This window comes from Nicotiana tomentosiformis, chromosome 12 (genome assembly GCF_000390325.3).
Source record: "Nicotiana tomentosiformis chromosome 12, ASM39032v3, whole genome shotgun sequence".
Classification (NCBI taxonomy): domain Eukaryota; kingdom Viridiplantae; phylum Streptophyta; class Magnoliopsida; order Solanales; family Solanaceae; genus Nicotiana; species Nicotiana tomentosiformis.
Window position 1 is genome coordinate 84,081,546 of NC_090823.1, and position 23,707 is coordinate 84,105,252.

At 38.2% G+C, this 23,707-nt stretch overlaps 3 protein-coding genes across 3 annotated transcripts; all 3 read right to left on the reverse strand.

The window, feature by feature from the left end:
• Positions 1 to 5,306: 5,306 nt before the first annotated feature.
• LOC138902959 (uncharacterized) lies at positions 5,307 to 7,272 on the reverse strand. Its single transcript, XM_070190864.1, has 4 exons — positions 7,101 to 7,272; positions 6,320 to 7,017; positions 5,651 to 5,839; positions 5,307 to 5,423 (listed from the first exon to the last, which is right to left on the reverse strand). The coding sequence occupies exons 1-4, from the start codon at positions 7,270 to 7,272 to the stop codon at positions 5,307 to 5,309; spliced, it is 1,176 nt and encodes a 391-aa protein (XP_070046965.1).
• Positions 7,273 to 7,866: 594 nt separating this feature from the next.
• LOC104100505 (late embryogenesis abundant protein 46-like) lies at positions 7,867 to 9,164 on the reverse strand. The gene is made up of 2 exons (XM_070191900.1): positions 8,983 to 9,164; positions 7,867 to 8,405 (listed from the first exon to the last, which is right to left on the reverse strand). Exons 1-2 carry the CDS (start codon positions 9,067 to 9,069, stop codon positions 8,022 to 8,024), a joined length of 471 nt encoding a protein of 156 aa, XP_070048001.1. The 5' UTR covers positions 9,070 to 9,164; the 3' UTR covers positions 7,867 to 8,021.
• Positions 9,165 to 9,917: 753 nt separating this feature from the next.
• LOC104099154 (protein LE25-like) lies at positions 9,918 to 11,165 on the reverse strand. Its single transcript, XM_009606068.4, has 2 exons — positions 11,003 to 11,165; positions 9,918 to 10,282 (listed from the first exon to the last, which is right to left on the reverse strand). The coding sequence occupies exons 1-2, from the start codon at positions 11,075 to 11,077 to the stop codon at positions 10,103 to 10,105; spliced, it is 255 nt and encodes an 84-aa protein (XP_009604363.1). The 5' UTR covers positions 11,078 to 11,165; the 3' UTR covers positions 9,918 to 10,102.
• Between the last annotated feature and the right edge of the window lie 12,542 nt (positions 11,166 to 23,707).

Genomic DNA, 23,707 nt, shown 5'->3' on the forward strand with positions numbered 1-23,707 from the left:
AGCTTGAAAAATTATGAAGTATAAGGGAGAAGGTTGATACGTATAAGTAAAAGTTTTGGCGGCTAAATTCATGGCCATGATTACCTCGATAATCGACAAAGGTTGTGCTGAATCATAGGATGATGCGTGTTCGGGGCATTAAATGCGGAGAGACATGCGTCTAATCAACCGTCAGAAGCCTTCAGAAGGGAATTATAGTCATTCCCGCCAAAATATGCTATGATACGTGGCCGTTCAAAAAAGGGACACGTGGAACCCAAGACGGGGGATGGCCAAAGATCTAAGGCAACAATTTCGTTTGTCACCGGAAAGAATAACGTTCATAAAAATGTGATAAATGTTCTTCGCCCGGTAGCATTTAATAGGGAATATTCCGTGGCATTAAGATCAATTACCTGTTACAGGGTATTTGGCATTTATGTTCCCCGTTACGTCTTCATCAATTTCCCTCATAATGGACATTAAAGAAGGGCACGATCCTAGGACTTCCTTCATAGTTATAAATAGTGAGTTCAGTTGTCATTGTAAATGACACGAATTTTCTAGCAAACTAATGCTACATTCTATACAAAGCTCAATACAATCTTATCTTCTTACTTTTTTATTTCATTGTTGTTGTGCTCGGAAACCCAATCACAAATAATCCAAAGCACGAACAATCTTCCTATTCCTAACTATTATCGTGTATTGTATTACATAATATAGACACATGACATGATCACAACAAACTAATTTTGCAACTTATTTACCAAAACAAGGAAAAATAAAAACACACTATTAACTATTCTTAGCTAGTACTCACTCATTTCAATTACTCCAAAAGCACCTCCCATCCTAATTAAAAGGCAGAACCGGTGGTAGATCCATGACGTCCACCAGTTTTAGGACCTTGAACCGTAGCACTTCCAGTTCCAGTAGTGGTCCTCGGTGGGTACTGTGACCCAACCACGCCCGTTGTTGTCCCAGTATCCGCGGTAGTGGTCCCATAGGCCCCGGTGGTGTGACCCGGAGCCACACCACCGCCGCTAGCACTATAAGCAGTAGTTCCTCCGGTGGCAGCTGCTTGTCTCGAGGCCGCGTTCTGCTCCTGCGCCGCCAGCTTATCCATCTCCACTTGATGGATCCTCTCTTCTTTTTTCTCAGTAGCCATTTGTTTTTGCACTAGATCACGTATCGTCAATTTCTCCGCCTGTTCAACAAAAGTTAAGATATAAATATAAAAATTTAAACTATACACATTTGAACGCACTAAATGTTTTTTACACTATCAATTTAATTTAATCCGCTATAACAAATTAGTACTCTCGTCGTCTTGTATCACTTAATTATACCATTAGTTTACTTTTACTTAGTACAATTATTAATTTATAAGTTAATTAGCACTAATATACTTCTAATTAGTGTAATTATCATGAATACTGTGCAACTTAGTGTAATTATTAATGAATAGGCTAACCAATCCCTAACATACCTATGTAAGCACTTATCTGGGAACTTATCGATGGTCTCCCTCGTTGTTATTTATTTATAAAAGGCAAGATAATTATATATAAAAATTATATATTTATATTGCCAACAGAAGTCTATCAGTGAAGTAAAACAAAATACAAAAATAATTGTGTACTATGTATTAGCGAAAGACTCCAGTTGACACAATGTATTTTCTATTTGTTTTTTTGTTAATACACCAACAATGACCATCAGTATTTTAAAATCAAAATCCAAAATAATTATAAATGCAATAGCGTTGAGTCCATCGGTACATTTTATTTTTTTTTCATTTATTTTTTTAGATACACGACAGAGACCATGGATACCATAAAAATATAATTCAAAAATAATTATACCTTAAGTAGCGAGAGAGTCCCTCAATAAGTTACCGACAGAGTTCAACATTATTACCAAATAAATTTTGACCGGTCAAAGTACCGTTATTTATCCAGATCTATCTGTCAAAAAGCTTTTAAAAAGATTGGAAATTAAAATGTTCAAATGTACCGAGAGACTCTAAAGAAAAGCCCCTCGGAATAGCGATCTAGATAAGTCCGTCGATACTCCTGCATCGGTAAACAATTGATTTTTAGCAAATCAAATTGTGCTTAATGCACCTAAAATACTTATATTCTTTAATATTTGAAAGTGTAGTAAAAACTGCTTCAAAATTCGCAAATTATCACTGAATTCACTTAAACGGCTATTAACTTAAGCTAAACTGCCCCTTAAGTTCATTAATATATGAAGAGATAAACCGAACTGCCGTTAAATGAACCTAAATTGTTACCTACATGTGCTCAGCACGGCTAGTTGAACCTACTCATGTTCATCAGCTACTTTGAACCCACTTCGAACTTAATTGTGATTACCACAATCATTTTTAATCTTACCGTGCTCAGAACACCACTTGAATATTACCGTGCTCAACATGGTTTTGGAACATAATCGTGTTCATCATGACTACTTGCTACTTGCTCATGCTCAGTAGAACCACTTAGTACCTATTTGAGCTGTGAACGGGCACTTAGAACTTACCTTTTGCTAAAATGCTAAGATTTTGTCGCAATTATGAGCTTCAATGCTCAAGAACATTATGAGAAGAAGATAAAGAAGAGAGAGTAATTGCAAAAGGAGAAATGGAAATCCCACCATTTCCTTGCTACTGACACGCGCATATATACAAAATGTCCTAACCAAGTAACAACTTGATTAACCAACTAACTATATCTCTTAACTAATTACAACTAGATTAAATTATCCTTGTTGGCATCCAGCTTGGCAACCAGTTGTACACAACTTGCCACACATCTACTACCACAGTGCATCTCGTAATACTCCCCCTCAAGCTGGAGGGTGCAAAATGTTCAACACTCCCAGCTTGCTTAATAGGTGAACATGTGCTGCATGACCTAACCCCTTAGTTAAAAGTTCTGCTAGTTGATCCCTTGTAGGAACATATACAGGCTGATCATTCCACCTTTAATTTTGTCTCTAATAAAATGGCAATCAATGTCTATATGTTTTGTCTTTTCATGAAAGATCGGATTGGCTGCTATTTGCATAGCAGCCTTGCTGTCAGTATGCATAACTACAGGTTCTCTAACTGCAATTCCCAGCTCCTTGCATAATCTCAGTAGCCAAGTAATTTATGTTATTGCTAAAGACATGCTTCTGTATTCTGCCTCTACTGAACTCCTAGATACTGTTTGTTGTTTCTTTGATTTCCAAGAGATCAAAGAATCACCAAGCTTCACAACATACCCTATCACTGACCTTCGTGTATTTGAGCATGATGCACAATCTAAATCACACCAACAGGTCAACTCACTAGCTTCTGTAGCCTACAACCAAATTCCTTGACCTGCTGTACCTTTTAGATATCTGACCAACCTTGTTGCAGCCTCCCAATGAGATTTATTTGGTGTTTGCATCAACTGACTAAAGGTCAGGACTGCATAATTGATATCAGGTCTTGTGATGGTAACATATATTAGTCTACTAATTAACTTCTGGTATTTGTTGATGTCTTCTAATATTTCATCACCTTTGATCCCAATTGCCTTGTCATATTCCATAGTTGTTAGTTTTAGATTGGATTCCAAAGGTGTGTTACCCACCCTAGCACCACTCAGGCCTAGATCAGAGACTAACCCTAGGACATAATTTCTTTGAATTAAGATGACACTTGACTTAGACCTCAAAACTTCTATGCCAAAAAAGTAACTAAGCTCTCCTAGGTCTTTCAATTTGAACTTTTGGTGCAGCACCCCTTTAGCTTCATATATCAGCTCAGTACTACTTCCAGTGTTGAGTAAATCATCCACATATACTAGAACAATCACCACATCTTGTCCCCTTTTTAATGTAAATAGTGAATAGTCATAGCTTCTTTGCATGAAGCTTGCTTCCACTAATGCATCCGTTAGTTTAATATTCCATTGCCTAGATGCTTGTTTCAGCCCATATGCTTGTTTCAGCCCATATAAGGATTTAAGCAATCTGCAAACTTTTTTCTCCCCTATCTCCTGAATCTTTCTGCATCTTCATATAACACCTTGCAAGAAGGCATTATACATATCCATTTGATATAAGTTCCAGCTCTTGGAGACTGCTATTGCAATCATTGTCCTCACTGTAACCATTTTGACCACAGGAGAGAAGGTGTCATGATAATCCAATCCTTCTCTTTGACTGTAGCCTTTGCAACTAACCTTGCCTTAAACCTTTCAACCTCACCATTGACCTGGTATTTGATTTTGTATACCCATTTTGAACCAACTACGTTCTTAACCTTAGGAATAGTCACCACCTCCCAAGTCTAGTTTTCTTCCAAGGCTTTAATTTCTTGCTTTATAGCTTCTACCTATCTTTCATCCTTGATTGCCTCCTTAAAAGTCCGAGGTTCAATTAAGGTGGAGAACTTGGCAAGATACCTGTGATATGTTGGTGTAATCTTATCATACAACATGTGATTGGAAATGGGATGTTTGTTGCCAGCTTTGCCACTTTGGACTACATAATCCTTCATCCAAATGGGTTGCTTGCTTGTTCTGGCAGATTTCTTGATGATTGTAGGTTGATCATATGTCATTACTTCACCCTCCTAGACCTGCAACTCTTCAAGGGATGGATCTGTATCTGTAACTGTTATTCATTAGTAGGTGAGAGTTCTTGTTCTGCACTACTGATATTCTACCATTCAACATGTTCTTCAATGACATATTCATGTTCTACAATATCAGGTTCTTGATCAGCACTGCCATTAGGCTATTCCTCACCTGCAAAATAGTCATCAAACAAGTTGTTCTGCTCAAAAGGAGCATGAATGTCGTGGTGTTTGGCCTGAGCTATCATGGATGACTTGGCAAAAGGAAATTCAGTTTCTTTGAATATGACATCTCTATTTACAAAACTGGTGTGTGTGAAGGTCCAGTAGTATGTAGCCCTTCTGAGTCTCTGAATATCCTATCAATACTGCAGCTCTAGCCCATTATCCAAACTTGTCTCCTTTGGCAACATTTGTTGAATAACATAGACATCCAATAATTCTCAGATGTGTTAAAGAAGTCTTCTTTTACAGAAGCTCATAGGGACTTCTCCCTTGAATCACAACAGAACTCAGTCTGTTCATCAAATATACTGCAGATTGAATGCAAATACCCCAGTATTTAATTAGAATTCTAGATTGGAATCTCAATGCTCTGGCTATGTTAAGAATGTGTCTTGATTCCTCTCTACCGCCCCATTGTTTTGGGGTGTATGCACATAACTACTCTGATGAACTATCCCAGATCTTGAAACAATGAATTGCATTATAAATTGAAGAATTCTGTGCCATTATCAGTCCTGGTCACTTTCACCATGACCCCAAACTGAGTCTTAACCATGGCAAGGAAAGACTTAATACTAACTATAACTTCAATCTTAAGCTGCAACAAGTAAATCTATGTGTATCTACTATAATCATCCACCACAGTTAAAAAGTAGTACTTCTTGTCAAAGGTTGGTATTTCATAAGGTCCCAAAGGTCCATGTGTACAAGGAAAAATATAGAATCATCTCTTGAATTACTAGTAGGGAACACCAATCTAGTCTGTTTTGCTAAGGAACACACTAAACACTTATTTATCGAAGTACTATCTACATCGCTATGTACAATTTTCATATGCTTCATTGCTGACAAGGAAGGGTGACCCAGCCTCTTGTGCCACAAGCTGCAGTCCTCCTTGTAGGCTATTGCCATTATTCTGTGTCCAGTGTCTTCTTTAATACCAAGTCCCTTCTTGAAGATGTAAAGACCACCTCTTTCTCTACCAATCCCCTTCACCCAACCACTGTGAAACTCCTAAAAGATGCTGAAGTGAGGAAAAAAGGCTACTGAACACCTCCTTGGTCAGTTTTGATACAGATAACAAATTGTACTTAAAGTCTGGGACAACTAGCGCATTTGTAATTCTCTTGTTATCAAATAGAGAAGCTTGACCGGTATGTGTTATATCTACCTTAGCTCCTGTAGGTAAGTGTACTTTGTCACATGTGTGTGATTGTGAGAAATGACCTGGTTCTAATAGATCTTTGTTTGACACTACATGATGTGATGCTCTTAAATCAACAATCCATTCATCATTGATTAACCTTGGCAAAAATCAATTTATGGCATTACGTGTCATGTTAACCTCAGTATTTTCCCATGTATCCAAGTTCAACAAGTTGAGAATATGATTGTACTGTTCCTCAGTGAAGTGAGGAAATTTTCCTTCTAAAAACCCTTCAAGGCTGTGTTATACTTGTGTCTGCTTTTCTATGTTGCTGGAGGCATATTAACAGCAGAAAATGGTTGTCTACCATTCCCAAGTTGTCCTCCATATCTAGCTGGACCTCTATACTCAGCTTGACCTGCAGCATTTTCATTTCCATAAGCAACATTTCTATTTCCATAAGGTCCTTTCTTCCTTTGCTTGAAATCATCAGGGTATCCAACTAGTTTATAACAATTCTCCTTTGAATGCCCCTTCATGTTGCAATATTCACACACTATAAAGGACCTCTTGCCTTTATAAGCCTGTCCACAATTCATCTGCATAGCCATTGGATCTGCTTTCTCAGCAGACATATTCAAACCCACAGAGTGTTGGCTTTCATCCTCAACTATCATGGCATAAGCTTGATTAAGTGTGGGCACAGTAATTTTCAACAAAATTTGCCTTCTAGCTTGGTCGTACGAATCATCTAAACCACTAAGAAACTGCAGTAACCTCTGTTGGTAGACGTGTTCAATGTAATCTTTGGACTTAGCACAATCACAACCGGGTGGAGGTACCACTGCATCATAATCAGCCCACAACTCCTTCAATTTGGAGAAATACACAGAGACTAAATTAATACCTTGTGACAGAGTCGCAATTTGCCGGTGAATTTGAAAGATCCTCATGCGATTGACCTTGTCAAATCGTTCCTGCAAGTCCTTCCAGACGGCGTGTGAGTCAGATGCATACACAATGCCACTGAGGAGGTCGACTAACACTGTGTCATGATCCATGAAAGGACTATTGCATTGCATGTGTCCCATTGCTCATGCAACTCCTTATTAAAGGATTCTCGCTTACAAGTACCAGTTACTAACCCTAATTTCCTCTTCGCCATGAGCGCAATGCGCATTGATCTGCTCCACATTCCATAATTATCCGATCCAGTAAGTTTCACAAGAATCAGCATTGTACCAGGTGTATCTCCTGGGTTCATGAATAGGGGATGAGTGTAGGTAAGTTTGTCCGCCATAGTTGAGCAAATTGAGCAAACTTCGACTCAATTTCTTCACTGCTAATCTGTAATCGTAAACTTCGAATTTCTATTTGGCAATCGATCGCTGTGATACCATGCTAAAATGCTAAGATTATTTTGCAGTTCTGAGCTTCAATGCTAGCTCTAGAACATTCTGAGAAGAAGAAGAAAAAGAGAGTAATTGCAGAAGAAGAAATGGAAATCCCACCATTTATTGCCACTGACACGCGTATATATATATATATATATATATATATATAATGTCCTAACCGTCTAACAACTTGATTAACCAACTAACTACATTTCCTAACTAATCACAACTAACTTAAATATCCTTGTTGGCATCCAGCTTGGCAACCAGTTGTACACATCTTGCCACACATCCACTACCACAGTGCATCTCACAATACCCATACTCTGCACAAATCTACTCGTGCTCAGCATCATATACCAACTAGTACTCAGCACGACCACTTGAAATATACCCGTGCTTATCAACGTTTATAACACCACTACATGATTAGAATACTTACTATTAGTTAAAAAGAAAAAGTAGAAAGAACAAAACTACCAATTGGATCAATCAGAACATCGAACAAACTTAACCAGTGTGTATTTCTTGAGACAGAGAATAAACCAATAGAACATGAGTTCTTTATCAAACACCAAACACGAAGCACCAAAACGAAATGTCCTGAAACAACAAAGGCTTAAAGCCAAACATTTCAACTTATTCTGATCATATCCTAACTATAGTTACCACCAGTGCCATAGCCCTGGTTTACCCCACCACCTACATGGGTGTAATGTGCAGCAGAGGCCCTTTGAGTCCCAGTGGCCGTTCCAATGGGGTGAGATTGCACCACCCCGTCTGTCACTTGACCCATTGGCTCCCCAGTGCCGTGTCCTGGCAAGGCAGACATCTGGTGTGAACCAGTTGAGTGTCCAGTGGCTCCAGTAGTCGAGTTGGAATAATGTGGCCGGCCTGTGCCCGTGCCCCCGCCCTGGTGAATAGCTGTATTGCGGTCGTGAGTTGCCTGCTTGTTCATCTCTGCTTGGTTGATCCTTTCTTCCTTCTTTCCTGTTGCCATCTCCTTCTGTGTTGGATCATGGGCTGTCATTCTCTCTACCTGTTTGAATACGAAAAACTTACGGTAAAATGGTAACACTCTAAACAAAGATGAACGAACACTACTACATCGAGGCGAGTTCAGAATTTAACTTTGATATGTTTGATCTTTAAGGTTCTTAGCATGACACTCGTTCTATAAGTTCAAATCTAACATTGACATTAAAATTTTGGTAGATTTTCACATATATAGTTATGTTCCTCGACAGAAATACTGAATTCAGATAGAACATGAAAATATTAAATTCGGATTAACACGTTGCTCAGAAATCATAACATGATATGTTTTGGCACCATTGACAATTCTTGAGTATACCTACAATCTGTTTCACTAATGCAGGTAGCTAGGTACCATGTAACCCTATTATTCAACATTTAGGCAAATTATCTAATGTTTTTGTTTTTACTAAGATCTAAACACCAGTCTCCCCTAATTTTTCACTCACTTTATTGAATGTTATTATACCAAAGTATCACTGCAAACCTAAGAATATGAATATGTTTTGCAAGAAAAATTACGTACAATTTTACGCTTTGTGACGTTAATGGAAATGAAAGGGGAAAGAAGAATAAAAAACCTTCTCTTGGACAACAGCTTTGGTCTTTTCCACGCCAGATTTTGCCGAAGCGGCCACGTTAGAAGCTTTTTCCTTCACGGACTGCATTTTCACTCTCTTTTACTCTTAAATTTCCTTCTTTGCAATTCTTAAAAATAAAAATTCTGCAAATGTTCGAAGACAGTTATTTGTGTTCAATTTATGGAAAGGACGTTATGTAGGGCAGTTTAAATACGCTGGTCTAAGGTTAACTGTATGACACATGTCTTAATGCTGCATCTTGCATCATCGATCTTCATTCTGCTTTTAACATCTGTTAAGACAAGTGTCGGTTACATCATAATGTTAGCAAAATAGGCTTTTTTCTGTGGTTGGATAAGATATTTTAGATAAAATGAATTTGTGTACTAACGTGTCGAATAGTTATGTATCGAATATTTTTTTCACATCATCTATTCTCAATTTATTCCATATTCAATTCATACTACCCATTCCATATATGATAATTTTTCATAATAATGTATGCCTTTCTAAAAATGTTTCGTCAATTATACTAAAAGCTTGAGTAGGGTATTGACGTCTCAATAACTCACCCTAATATTAAATAGGAGTTCAAATGAAACTCATTAAAGTTCCAATCGGTGATTTGTTTTCAACCAAAAGGGCCACGTTTAACTTGTTTAATAAGATCTAGTCCCCGGTGTTCAGAACCAAATTAAATGCTCAGTTGGGAATTCACATATATTGATTACTGGGCGAGTTTGCTTCGAGTAAAAATAATTTATCCGTCACCCATCGTGCACACCTAATATATGTATATACACACATATACATACACGTGTGTGTGTGTGTTACCAGATGCACGTAAATTCTTACGCTTATACGCTTAACCCCATCTCGTAGGTTTATAGGAGGATAGGGCAAAAGTCAGAAGGAAAGAATTAATAGACAAAATATAGACGAAGACACAAGGTCACTTTATTTATATAATTTGGTGTCATCGATCATAAAAGCCAACACCAACATCCACATACAAGTGGTATCGCAACCCCTCTGATCATACACAAAAAAAAGAAAAGAAAAAAAAAAGAAGCCCAAATACATTAATGAAAGTTAGGGTAAAACCCAGAGCTTCATTTTTCTAAAAGGTAGAGCCAGTTCCAGTTCCTCCACCAACATGGGGATGTTGAACTCCATGTCCTGCAGCTGCAGTGTGTTCTTTGGCCTCTCTCTTTTCCAGCTCTGCTGCTGCTTTCCTGTCCTCTTTCTTGTCCGTCGCCATTTCTTTCTTCAGTGGATCCCTAGTTGTCATCCTCTCCGCCTGCTCATTTTTAAGAAACAAAAAGTTTCTACATTAGATATGATTCAAAACTTAAGTTCACTCGTGGAGTGATAAGTACTTCTTCATCCTTAACCAGAAAAATCGGGATCGGGTTCGAGACTCTAGGTATGAAATCGCCTTTGGCTTTACCCATTTACCCTAATGTGGGACTTCCGGATTTAATCCGGCCACATTATGGGTACCGAACACCAAGTGAAAAATCAAAAAAAAAACTTAAAATACTTAAATTCAATAATTCAACTTTTAAAGTTTTCTTTAAGTTGAAAACTTAATACTCCGTATAGCTACTTCATATTATGTGTTTTAATTTGAATAGTCACAAACTATAGCTAGGCCCCAAGTTCAATATTAACATACATAAAGACACAAAAAGTGTGATGTCGTTTGTAAATATAACATACCAAAAAAGGAAAAATACATTTTAAACATATGATCCAAGAAATATCATATCATGTCTAAAACAAGAATATTGAAATTTAAAAATTCCCTGAAAGAGAAAGTGCAGCCATATTTTTCTTAATAGACCAGAAAAAACTAGAAGCATAAATTGAAATGAATAGTGAATATTTCAATAATTGTTTTTTATATATATGTATATATATTATATTATGTTGTGTCAAAAATACTGGAATTCTTTTACTATAACTAATAAATGAACCTGAATAATGGCAGAATCAAAATAAAGAAAGTATAGGGAACCTTTTCTTGAACAGTGGCTTTGGTCTTCTCCATACCAGCCTTTGCTGAGGCTGCTCCGTCCTTTGCTGTCTGCATTTTCTTCCTTTCTTCTCTCTGATAATTAGATAAGATTGTCTTAGTAGCGTAATTTGGTTGTTGTTGTTGTTACAAGATGAGAGAAGAAGTCGAATTTGTAAGGGTTTATATAGGAGTTGGATGGAGAACCAAGTGATGCCACGAACATAATGTAACTCTACGCGTGGAGACTCGTGAGATGTAGGATTGCTGAGGTTTTGACACGTTTGCAATAGTTGTCTAGATAAGCATATTTTTTTTGTAGTAGTAGTTGTCTATTACTTTTTAATCCGTGTAAAAAAAAATAATTACTTTTTCTATTTGAAAATAATTTACCTTTATGTAATGATTTATATTTATATAAAATATATGTGACTTATTTTATCCCACAAATTCAAAAGTCTTTTCTTTTTTCTTAAACTCCGTACCGAATCAAATTGATTCACATAAATTGAAACGGAGGGAGTTTATACTTACTACTCCCTCGGTACTGAATGACTTATAGTCAGTGTTGTATATGTTCCGGGATGGATTTTCATGGGCCGTATGGGCCATATACAGTACCGAGTGGTTGAGCATGATGAGTGGAAAGTGTGAGACAGTGAGATTGAGTACTCTGAGAGTGTGAGTACATGATTCATCTTTGAGATACATGACATTGGCATGCACACATGACATACAGGCATAGAGATACATTTTTTCTCATGATGTATGGTATAACGTCATTCATGACCTTTTACACACATTGATATGTGGGCATAAAGAAGTATTTCACACTTGTTATCTGGAAAGAAAACGAAACATTTAATTTATTGTGGAAATGAATTTTGGAAAAATTTACAGTTTTCAAACTATCTCATATTTTACGACGATTTCGGTAAAGGATTTGAGTTTTCACTGATATTCTTGAAAAGTAAAACTATTTTCGAAAAACTGTGAAAAAGCTGAGCATTTTTATCTCTGAGTTACTTTCTTATTTATATGCTTTACGTTGTTATGAACTGCTATTGGTTATTGGTGTTAGACCCGACCTATGTTCTAGCTCGTCACTGCTTTCAACCTAAGTTTAGGTTTGTTACTTACTCAGTACATGAGGTCGGTTGTACTGATACTACACTTCTGCACATTGCGTGCAGATGTTGGCTGTTGTTGTTGTTGTGCTCGATGGTTGCTGGATTTAAAGATGTACCTGCGTTCCTATTGTAGCCGCCCCTTGTTCATGGTAGCCTTAGATTTATAAAAACTCTGTTTATATACTTTTCAAAAAGAAGTTGTATTTACTTCATATCAGTTTTGTAAATTATATTCTTAGAAACTCATGATTTGTACTACCAGTCCTTGGGGAATGTATAAGATTTAGATAATACCTTTTGTTTAATTGTCTTATTAATATTAGTGGAATTGGATAGTTATTAGTTGGCTTACCTAGCGGGTTGGGTTAGGTGCCATCACGACTAGTGGATTTTGGGTCGTGACATGACGAGTCCGAAAACATGATTTTCGGGCACGATAATAATGAGATCAAAGAGCGAGAAAGCAAAATTGTATTAAAATTATGTATAAAATGTAGTATAAGTTAGCCAGAAAATTCATGTCCCTTACAATGATCATTGAGCTTATTATTTATAGTTATAAAGAAGGTACTAGGGTCGTGTCCTTCTTTAATGTCAATTATGAGGAGCATTGATGAAAACGTAACGGTGAATATAAATGCCAAATTTTTTGTAACGAGCCATTGCTTTTAATGCTGTGGAATATTCCTCATTGATTACTACCGGATACAGAGTATTCAATGCCTTCATGAACGTTATCTTTTTTGGTGACACACGGGATAACTGCGTCGAGTTTTTTATCCTCCTAACTTAGGTTCTACGTGTCCCGTTCTTAGATAATCACATGCCATAACATATTTTACCTAATACAGATAGTCCTATACTTTTCGATGATATAACTTTGTGTACCTGATAAGATAAGATAAGATTGTCTTAGTAGCGTACTTTTGGTTGTAATTATTACAAGATGAGAGAAGAAGTCGAATTTGTAAGGGTTTATATAGGAGTTGGATGGAAAGCCAAGTGATGCCACGAACATAATGTAACTCGACGCGTGGAGACTCGTGAGATGTAGGATTGCTGAGGTTTTGACACGTTTGCAGTAGTTGTCTAGATAAGTTTTTTTTTTTCGATAATTGTCTATTTTTTTTTTAATCTGTGTAAAATAGAATGATCACTTTTTCTATTTGGAAATAATTTATATTTATGTAATAATTTATACCTACACAAAATATATGTGTCTCATTTTATACTATAAGTTCAAAAGTCTTTTCTTATTTCTTAAATTTTATGTCCAAACAAATGGATTCACATAAATTGAAACGGAAGGATTATACACGTACTATATATCAGCTCCTCATTGGGACTAATATGTTTCGGTAGCGAATATTACTCATTTCGTCAATTGTTTCAATTTAGAGTATTAAACTTCTTTAAACGTAATTTTTTAAAAATAAAATTAATATATTTAGCAAGTATATAAAAATAATTTAAATTATAATAATTAATTATCTAACATATTTAAAAGTCATACGAAAAATTTTATGATCAAAAAATAATTTATTTGACCCTTGAAATTCGAACAGACACATAAATTTGAAACAGAGAGAATAATATCATTATCTGCCCAATTAGATTAAATAATTTTTGGAGTGAAGAAAGTTCACTAGACCATTTTTATTTTATTTTTTTCTCTTTTAGATGTTTGTTTAATAGGTACTACTATTAGGTTTAATTTTATTAGTTTCACGAAATATTTTAAACTTGTGACGATATACTAAAGTCTCTTCTATCTTAACTTTGGGGTGGTACTGGTCCTATAAGTTTGTTGGTTAGAAAATACACAGTACAAAATTACAGCATTTAGCTCCTAAGAAGTGGGGTTTACCCTTAATTTCGCGACTGAAAAATAGTACAATATATAAAAACACATTAGGTCTCCACAGATCTTTCTGAGATGTATTTGATTTCACAACTTTTATTTTAACCGTACTTTCATTTGTCTGATATAAAGACAACATGTTATCCTAGGTAAAGTTTTGATTTGCAACATATATAAATAGTCTCTAATATATCAATTACTTCATCGTCATATTCATACGCGGTTCAGATTCCCGCATATTTTTGCTTCCCTTTACTTTAGTTCATAACGAGGTTGCCCCTTCTCCTAACATAAATTTAATATATGAACAAAATTTCAATCAATGATAGTCTATTTCTTTCTATTTAGAAATTACTCTTGATATAATTTCTGATAAATTGCAGAATGATAGAATAATTTCACCTTAAAGTTTCTAACGAGATGAGATGATGATGAAATAAAATTTATATGTGTAAATAGTATATAAAAATACGTACTATTAAACATAATAATTAATTATTTAAAATATATATATATAAAAACTCGTTTTACTCTTGAAATTTGAATGCTACATAAATTGAAGAAAGAACAATATCATTTATACCACATAAATAATATATTAGGTACAATTTTATTAGTTTCACGAAATATTTTAAGTCTGTGATGACATAGTAAAGTCTCTTCTATCTTAACTTTGGGATGGTACTGGTCCTACAAGTTTATTTTACTAGAAATTAGAAAATACGGAGTACAAAATTATAGGATTTAGCTACTATGAAGTGGAGTGTACCTTACTTTTGAGACTGAAAAAATAATACAATAAGAAATGCACATTAAGTCTCTGTCAGATCTTTCTGAAATGTATTTGATCTCACTATTTTTTATTTTAACTGTACCTTCATTTGTCTGTTATAAAGACAACATGTTTTCGTGCGGAAAGTTTTGATTTGCAACATAGGTATTATCAATCACTTCATCGTCATATTCATATGCGGTTCTTTGCAACCTATTTGCTCAATTACCCCCATATTTTTGCTTCCCTTTAGTGTTGGACCTTTTTCCAAACATAAATAGAATATTACTCCTATATGAACAAAATATCAACCAGCAATAGTCTATTTCCTTCAATTTAGCAATTAATCTTGATATAATTTCTGATAAAATGCAGAACAATAGAATAATTTCACCTTAGATTTTCTAACGAGATGAGATAGATGATGATGAAAGGGTAATAAAATTTAATGGTAATTAAGTTGTTCGTCGCGAGTTGAGTTTCACTATATTGGAAACAACAAATAATTTTTCTGCTTGAAGAAAAAACTTTTTTTATTTTCTTTTGAGAACCTTACTTTTTTCTTCGTTTTCCTTTTCGGGAGAGAGAAATATGATCATATTTAGGCCCCTTTTGTTGATGCAAGTATAATCATGTTCTCGGTGTTAGAAATTACTATTTCTCCATAAAACGGCACAGTTGAATTTGTTCGTAATTTTTAGATAAGTGAATTAATTTGATCCAAAAAGTAATGAAATAACTGATGAAATATAAAATACTCAGCCTTAAAATGTAGATGAAATGACAGAGCTGACGAGTCCGGGAACTATGTATTAAAAGCAAAATTGTATTAAAACTATGTATAGAAGTAGGTCGTGCCCTTCTTTAATGTCAATTATGAGGAGCATTGATGAAGACGTAACGGTGAACATAAATGCCAAATTCGCTGTAACGGGCCGTTGCTTTTAATGTTGTAGAATATTCCTCATTGAATGCTACTGGGCGCAGAGTAAGCAATGCCTTCATGAATGTTATCTTTTTCGGTGACACACGGGATAGCTGTGTCCGGTTTTTTGTCCTCCCGGCTTAGGTTCCACGTGTCCCCTTCTTGGGTGGCCACGTGCCATAACATATTTTACCTAATACCAATAGTCCCCCTACTTTTCGGTGACATAATTTTGTATTAACGGAAAGTTGGTAGAAATACTCTTTTGGCGGGAATTACTATAATTCCTTTTGAAGGCCACTGACGGCTGATTAGACATCTGTCTCTCCGCATTTAATGCCCCGAACACGCGTCTTCCCATGATTTAGCACGCCTTTTTCCGATTATCGAGGTAATCTTAGCCAAGGATTTAGCCGCCAAACTTTACTTATACGTGTGATCTTCCCCCCTTGTATTCCAACTTCTTTCATCTTATTCGCCTACTGAGTCTTCATCTTCTACAAACAGAAAAAATCCTTTCTCTTTTTCGATGGCTTCCTCCTCAAAACGTACTGGTTCTTCAAAAGGCAAAAACAAAACTGACAACTTTGTCGCTCCAACCGTAGACTCCATCATACCAAAAAAACTTAACACCGCAAAAGATTTTGAGGAGAAATTTCTTTCTGCTAACCCTTGTACATAGGCCGTTAGCAGGTACCCTTCTTTCATTTGTACGTCCAGTATTCCCGCTGTGAAGGAAGATTGTTGTTGCCATGAATTGGAAATTATCGCTCCTAATCTATCGGAGCGAGTGACCCTTCCCAAGGAAGGTTTTACATACTTTTACACGTATCTCTTTACTTTGGGTGCGTTTTCTTTGGGTAGAGAGATTGATTCCATGATTGCGGAATTTTGCCTCCACTATCAGGTGTGTTTGGCACAGGTAAGTCCTTCTGTGTGGAGGACGGTTGCCTGCCTTCGACGCTTGTGCCATGAAACTGGAGAAGCGCTAACATTAGCTCACATGATGAATCTCTACTCCCCAAGATTTTCCGGGGGGTATGATAAATCTCTGCAAATGAGGTCATCATGCTTTATTGACTAGCATGGATGATGATAGTGACCGCGGGTGGACGTAACAGTTTGCCGCAGTTGCCACTAGCACTATCATTCCAACAACGACTTCATCCTTTCCGGCTGCTTGGAACGCGCTCGTAAGATCTCTAATATTCCTCCTTTCATTAAATATTCTTCTATGACCGTGTTTTCATTCTTCGTATATTTTAACAACTCGAAGGGTCCCACCGGTGGTGAAAGGCTTAGACCGATGGGCTCAGAAAATTTTGTACCTCACAATACCCGAAACTCGCTTGTGGAAAGAGCTGGCCCGAAATACGGGTGGAAGGCCAAATATCATGGTAATTTGAACTTACCTCTCTTCCATCTTTCTCTGCTTTGCATATCGATTGAACCCTTCTGTCTTGTTTATGAAATTAGGTCTACCTGCGGGCTCTGATACTGTCCCCGAGGAGGACTTTATGGCTGATCCCGCTGATGTAGCGAGGCTGCTTCAGGAAGCTCTCACTCGAACAGGTATCTCCGGGCCTGTTTCGGGTGTAACCACATCTCCAATGAGTCATCGGCCAAAAGATAAGCAACCGAAGAGAAGACGTTCCTACGTGGCCGGGGAGATGAATAAGCGGGCAAAAACTGCTGTCCCCGAGCTATCTCCGGTGGCGATGACGCCTGGTCCTCCTTCCGGGCCGGTCATAGATACTGTGATGATTGATGACGATGAAGAAGCTAGTGATGAGGGATCTTCTCTTCATAGAAGGCGACGATCTTTATCATCTCAACAGGATGCTCAACCTGTTGAGAGAGTCATACCAACCGAGGATGATGTCTCGACACTTTGGGGAGAATTTGATTTGGTAGATAATGATAACTCCCGTTCTAGGGCCCTAATTATTGTGCCCGGTACTGCGAGGTAGAGTACTGGGTCCTTGCCGTCTTTGGTTGGCAAGTACCAAACATCCAGTGCTGCTTTTGACATAGCTCTTTCTCATTCTTCTACCCCATCAGCTTCATCACCACCTTCTCTAACACCAGCAACTACTACATCACTTCCATCTTCATCCATTCTCCTACCAGCAACATCATCTCCAGCGGCCGCTCCTGACCTTATGAAGGCGTTCCTCTTCCACAGTCCCCAGTTCATGGGAATTTGGGGAAAAATTATGCTGCCCTTTCTGAAGATCCTCAGAGGAGGAGGAATGTCACTCTATCGGTCTCTACCGAGTGCAATCTTCTTTCCCGACTGGTGTAGCTTGCTAACTATCTGAATCCTTTAGCTTCAGAGAAGGATTGGGAAAAGATTCAGACACTCTCGAGAGAGTGTTTGTTGAACAATGCTATGCATAACGTCGCAGCGGTACGTTTCTTACTTCTTATGTTATTTCTCTTACTTTTGAATGAATGTATTTTAAGTTTTACCTCTTCTTATTTTGCAGGCCAACTTTCTTGCTTCTGAGGGCCTTCAAAGGTTGATTTGTGAGAAGGAAGGACTAACTTCTGAACGGGATCAGCTTTTGGTGGAACGGGACCAAACCAATCTCCGTCTCTTAGAACTGGAAACCAAAGCCACCAAGGCCGACGTTTTGGAAGCTCGTTTGCAAAAAAAATGAGCAAGAAGTGATAACCCTCAGCGAAGGCTGAGTTGGCCTGCTGAGGGTTAGATTTGATGAAGCCAAGGCTAAATGGGCTAAAGTCCAGGACGCCATTCTTGCTGCAACCGAGCGCGAGGTTGCTGCTGCTGCTGAAAGAGTAACTAACTTGGAAGCAGCCTTGAACTCCAAAGTCGAAGAGCTTGCTGCCGCGGGGGAGAAACATGCCCAACTAGAAGAGATGTACAGGAAAACTATCGAGCATAATAGGCTCTTTAGTTCAACTGATCGCAAGCTTGACGTCAGCCCTAAATCTGTTAGGTCCGCTCGGGAAAATCTTTCTGCCAAGATAACCCAACTCAAAGAAGAACTCAAGCACCTAGAGGCTTTCCTCATTGTTGAAAAAACTAACGCCATGTACAGCGTGAGGAGAAAAGCCTTGGAAGAAGCCAAAGCTGGTGTCATTGATATTGATACCGAAACTGCTAAGACATGCGAGCTTCAGTTAGCCTCTAAGAGTGGCCTTCCATCGAGGTCTGATGTATCTGGACCATTTGGTTCTAGTTCCGAATTTTTAGGAACTAAAGAAGAATCGGAGGGCGACAATGTTGAAGATCAGACTGGGAAAAATCTCGAGCCATCGGTGGAACCGTCTACCACTCCCGGGGGCGTGGACACTTCTCTTTTTCCTAGGCCCGGAAGTACTGCAGTTTAGCTTTACTTGTCTTTTCCCATTTTGTATTTCTTTTGGCACGTTCTTGTAAATGAAGACATATTTTTGCTCAAATGTTTGCTTGAGTCTTATTTTTGCTTGAATATTTGTGCAAGTTTTTTAACCCCTGTATTCTTTTAAGGATTCTGCGCATGTTTTTCTGTTCATATTTTTCTGTATGTGATCTCGGATGCATTTCTTTCGATGCACTTTGTTTTCGAGAATTATCCCTTTTACGTAAGGGTTTCAATAAGTATTTGTGCAAGTTTGCTTTTTGCGTCCTTTTCATATGCGACTTCGGGTGTATTTTTCCCCGATAGCATTTTTGATTCCGGACATAAATTCTTCCAGAACCAACCCTTTAACATGAAGGTTTTAATAAGTATGTGCGCAAGATTTATTTTTGCGTCCTTTTCATATGCGACTTCGGGTGTATTTTTCACCGATAATATTTTTGATTCCGGGCATAAATTCTTCCGGAACCAATACTTTAACGTGAGGATTTTATAAGAGATGTCCCTCTTACATTTACGGTGCTCTTGAAGAGGACGTCTCATGTTCATTCCGGCACTGACATTTGAAGTACTTGTTTAATTTTCAAATGATAAAGTTAGTTCATCGTTCAGACAAGAAACAAGATAAAAGGAAAAGGATTTCATTTTATTCCTTTTATTTCAAAAAATACATAAGCATGTTGCTATGCAAAAAAGAAATTTCCATTACGTATGGCTATCTTGTACAACTTATTTCTGTAGGGCTGGCTGTGCAGTCCCCCGTCCCGATGAAGCATTTTATTTCCGGATTTTCGTTCCCGGTTGACGTGGCAGTCATTGTTGTCGTATCCTCATATTATCCCCCCTCCCCCAGTGTTTGAAGGCGGAGAGTGCGAATTGGAACACTGGAAGTCTTGCACCCTCGAAGGCTCCACCAATAAATTGCTAGGTAATCCTCCACTCGCAAACATACTTTGCTTCCCCATTAGGAATCCATTCTATCGAGCGAAAGAATACCTAACAGTCCTCTAGTGGTTTGTGCTCGTGAACGGTCAGGTAACCTCTGTTCGGCAGCAAACTTAACTTCCCAGTGGGAATTTGCTATCAAAGCAAAGATTATCTAATCGTCCCCTAGTGGAAACTTGTTTATTTGCCTTGTTATCAAAGGTCTTATCACTTATGTCTTCGTAATATTCTTTCCGTCGCTGCCTCGTTAAAATCCTTGCAAACAAAACCTAATTGGGATAAAAACTGAATGAAGGGAAAAAGAGTGCAGCACATACTTTCCGTTTGACTGTTGTTCGTCAGCAGTAATATCTTTTGAGGTGAGCCACGTTCCAGTTATTGGGCAACTTGTCTCCGTTCTGGTTCTTCAACTCGTATGATCCTTTCCCAGTGATAGATGAAACCCGGTAAGGGCCTTCCCATGTTGAGCCTAACTTGCCCACATTAAGTTCCTGGGTATTTAAAGTTACCTTCCTCAAGACCAAGTCTCCTAATTTGAAATATCGGAGCTTGGCTCTTATATTATAATATGGCTCCATTCCCTGATTCTGAGCTGCCATTCTTACATGCGCTAAGTCCATACGTTCCTCGAGTAGCTCCAAGTTGATTAGCATTGCTTCGTTGTTCGATTCTTCATCTGCCTAGAGATACCTTAAGGTTGGTTCCCCTACTTCCACCGGTATCAAAGCTTCTGCGCTGTATACAAGGGAAAAAGTGGTTTCTCCTGTGCTTGACTTGGCCATTATTCGGTAGGCCCATAGAACCCTAGGTAATTCTTCGCAACAGTTACCTTTCGCTGCTTCCAACATTTTCTTGAGATTTTTAATAATCACTTTGTTTGTTGATTCCACCTGACTATTTGCGCTCGGATGATAAGGTGAATAGGTGATCCTATTTATCTTCAAATCTTCAAGGAACTTTATAACTTTTGAGCCGATAAACTGTGGCCTGTTGTCGCATGCAATCTCTTTTAGTATTCCAAACCTACAAATTATATTTTCCCATAGGAAGTCGACCACTTCGCGTTCTCTGATCTTCTGATAAGGACCTGCTTCCACCCATTAAGAAAAATAGTACAGTCAAAATTAAAAAGAAACCTTACCTTTCGAGGAGCCGGTGGTAGCGGTCCGACAATGTCCATCCCCCATTTCATGAATGACCACGGGGACTGAACCAAATGTAGGGGTTCTTCCGGTTGATGTACTAGTGGTGCATAGCATTGGCACTTATCACATTTTCGTACGAAGTCTTTTGCATCTTGTTCCATACTGGGCCAGTAATATCCTGCCCGAACTAATTTTAGCACCAAAGAATCTGCACTCGAGTGGTTGTCGCATATCCCTTTATGGACTTCTCTCATGACATAGTTAGCTTCTGATGCTCCTAAGCACCGAGCAAACGGGCCTCGAAAGGATTTTCTGTACAATTGGCTTTTCCTGAAGCTATATCGTGTAGCTTTGGCGCGTAACGCTCTTGATTCTTTTGGGTCTTCGGGCAACTTTCCATGCTCGAGATAATCGATTATTTCATTTCTCCAGTCCCAGCCCAAACTAGTCAAATTCACCTAATAGTAACCATCTGTGTCCAAGACTGAGTTCATCAGTTTTACTACCGTCTCTGATTCCGATCCTTGGATTTCTGTCGATGAGCCCAAATTTGCCAATGCATATTCTTCCGCATTATCTTCCCTCGGGATATGAGTAATTTACCACTCCCAAAATCGCGCCAATAAAGCCTGAACCTTTACCACGTATTGTTGCATACGTTCCTCTTTGGTATCAAAAATTCAGTATACCTGATTTACCACCAACTATGAATCACATTTGATTTCGACGACTTCACTGTCAAGCTCCCGGGAAAATTCGAGCCCTGCAATCAAAGCTTCATACTTCGCTTCATTGTTAGTTAAAGGAATCGTTCTGATGGATTTCCTTAAGGTTTCCCCCGAAGGCGTGACCAAGACTATTCCGAGCCCGGACCCTTTTACGTTTGAAGCTCCGTCCGTAAATAAGGTCCAAACTCCCGATGTCAATTCTGACACCATTATTGCCTCATTGGCTTCCAGAGGCAATAGTCCCAGACTGAAATCGGCCACGAAGTCAGCCAAGACTTGTAACTTAATTACAGTCCTCAGTTTACACTCTATATCGAATCCGCTCATTTCGACAGCCCATTTGGCCAATCTACCCGAGAGCTCGAGTGTATGGAGGATATTCCTCAAAGGGAAAGTAGTCACCGCAACTATCAGGTGGAATTGGAAGTAGGGCCTCAGCTTCCGAGCGGCGACTCCGAGAGATAAGGCCAGCTTTTCCACATGTGGGTAGCAAGTTTCTGCTCCCGTTAAAATTTTACTAACGTAATAAGTGGGAAATTGCGTACATTCATTGTCTCGGACTAAAACTTCACTTACCGCAACTTCTGAAACCGCGAGGTAGACTAGCAATGTTTCACCTTCTTTTGGTTTTGAGAGCAACGTAGGGCTTGACAAATATTTCTTCAACTTCTTCAAGGTTTGCTGACATTCTGGTGTCCATTTGAAATTGTTTTTCTTTTTGAGTAGTGTGAAGAAGCGATGACATTTTTTTGATGATCGGGAAATGAACCTGCTTAAAGCTGCCAATCTCCCTATGAGCCTCTGGACTTCCTTTACGTTAGACAATTGATCCTGGATGTCCTCTATGGCCTTGATTTTGTCAGGATTTACCTCAATTCCCCTTTGTGAGACAAGGAATCCTAAGAACTTACCTGAACCTACCCTGAACGCACACTTCTCGGGGTTAAGCTTCATATTATGCTCACTCAGGTTGTCAAATGTTTCTTGCAAATACTTCAGGTGGTCGCCTACATTCAAAGACTTAATGAGCATATCGTATATATATACTTCCAAGTCTTTCCTATTTGTTTTTCGAACATCTTATTCATGTGCCGTTGATAAGTGGCTCCGCCATTTTTTTAGCCCGTAGGGCATTACATTGAACAATATGTACCAAAATTCGTTATAAACGAAGTCTTTTCCTAGTCTTCTAGGTTCATCTTGATTTGATTGTACCCAGAATAAGCATCAAGGAAACTCATTAAATCGTGCTCGGCCGTGGCATCAATCATTTGATCGATATTCGACAATGGGAATGAGTCTTTCGGGCATGCCTTATTAAGATCCTTATAATCTACACACATGCAAAATTTATTATTTTTCTTAGGAACTACTACTACATTGGCTAGCCAGTACGGATATCTTACCTCTCGGATTGAACCAATCTTAAGTAAACGGGTTACCTCTTCTTTGACGAATTTATTCCTTGCTTCAGCAATAGGGCACTTCTTTTGCTTTACCAGAGGTATGTTGGGATCCAAGTTTAACTCGTGCACGGCTATCTAAGCCGGGATTCCTGTCATACCCTCGTGCGACCATGCAAAACAATCATCATTAATTTTAAGGAATTCAATAAAAGCATACCTGAGCTCCGGGTGCAGTCCTATTCCCAAATGGAATTTCCTTTCTAGGAATTCTTCGAACAACGCAACTTGCTTTAGTTCTTCTACCATGGACTTGGTCGCGTCCGTCTTTTCTGGTACTTGAAAATACCTTGGTACCTGGTATTGTTCTGAATCTTCTGTCCAGGGCTAACTTCCTCTGGTTCAGGGGCAGGTGCCGGTTCCAGTAATTG

Bases quoted from the DNA above. Each gene is read 5' to 3' on its own strand.
- LOC104099154 (XM_009606068.4), bottom strand. From the start codon at position 11,077: ATGCAGACAGCAAAGGACGGAGCAGCCTCAGCAAAGGCTGGTATGGAG. The intron at 10,283-11,002 runs GTTCCCTATACT...AAAAATGAGCAG, and splicing joins AAGCCACTGTTCAAGAAAAG to GCGGAGAGGATGACAACTAG.
- LOC104100505 (XM_070191900.1), bottom strand. From the start codon at position 9,069: ATGCAGTCCGTGAAGGAAAAAGCTTCTAACGTGGCCGCTTCGGCAAAA. The intron at 8,406-8,982 runs GTTTTTTATTCT...GTATTCAAACAG, and splicing joins AAGCTGTTGTCCAAGAGAAG to GTAGAGAGAATGACAGCCCA.
- LOC138902959 (XM_070190864.1), bottom strand. From the start codon at position 7,272: ATGGCGGACAAACTTACCTACACTCATCCCCTATTCATGAACCCAGGA. The intron at 5,840-6,319 runs GTTAATATGCCT...AGCATCTTTTAG, and splicing joins GTAGACAACCATTTTCTGCT to GAGTTTCACAGTGGTTGGGT. The intron at 5,424-5,650 runs GTACATAGCGAT...TACTTGTTGCAG, and splicing joins CAATGAAGCATATGAAAATT to CTTAAGATTGAAGTTATAGT.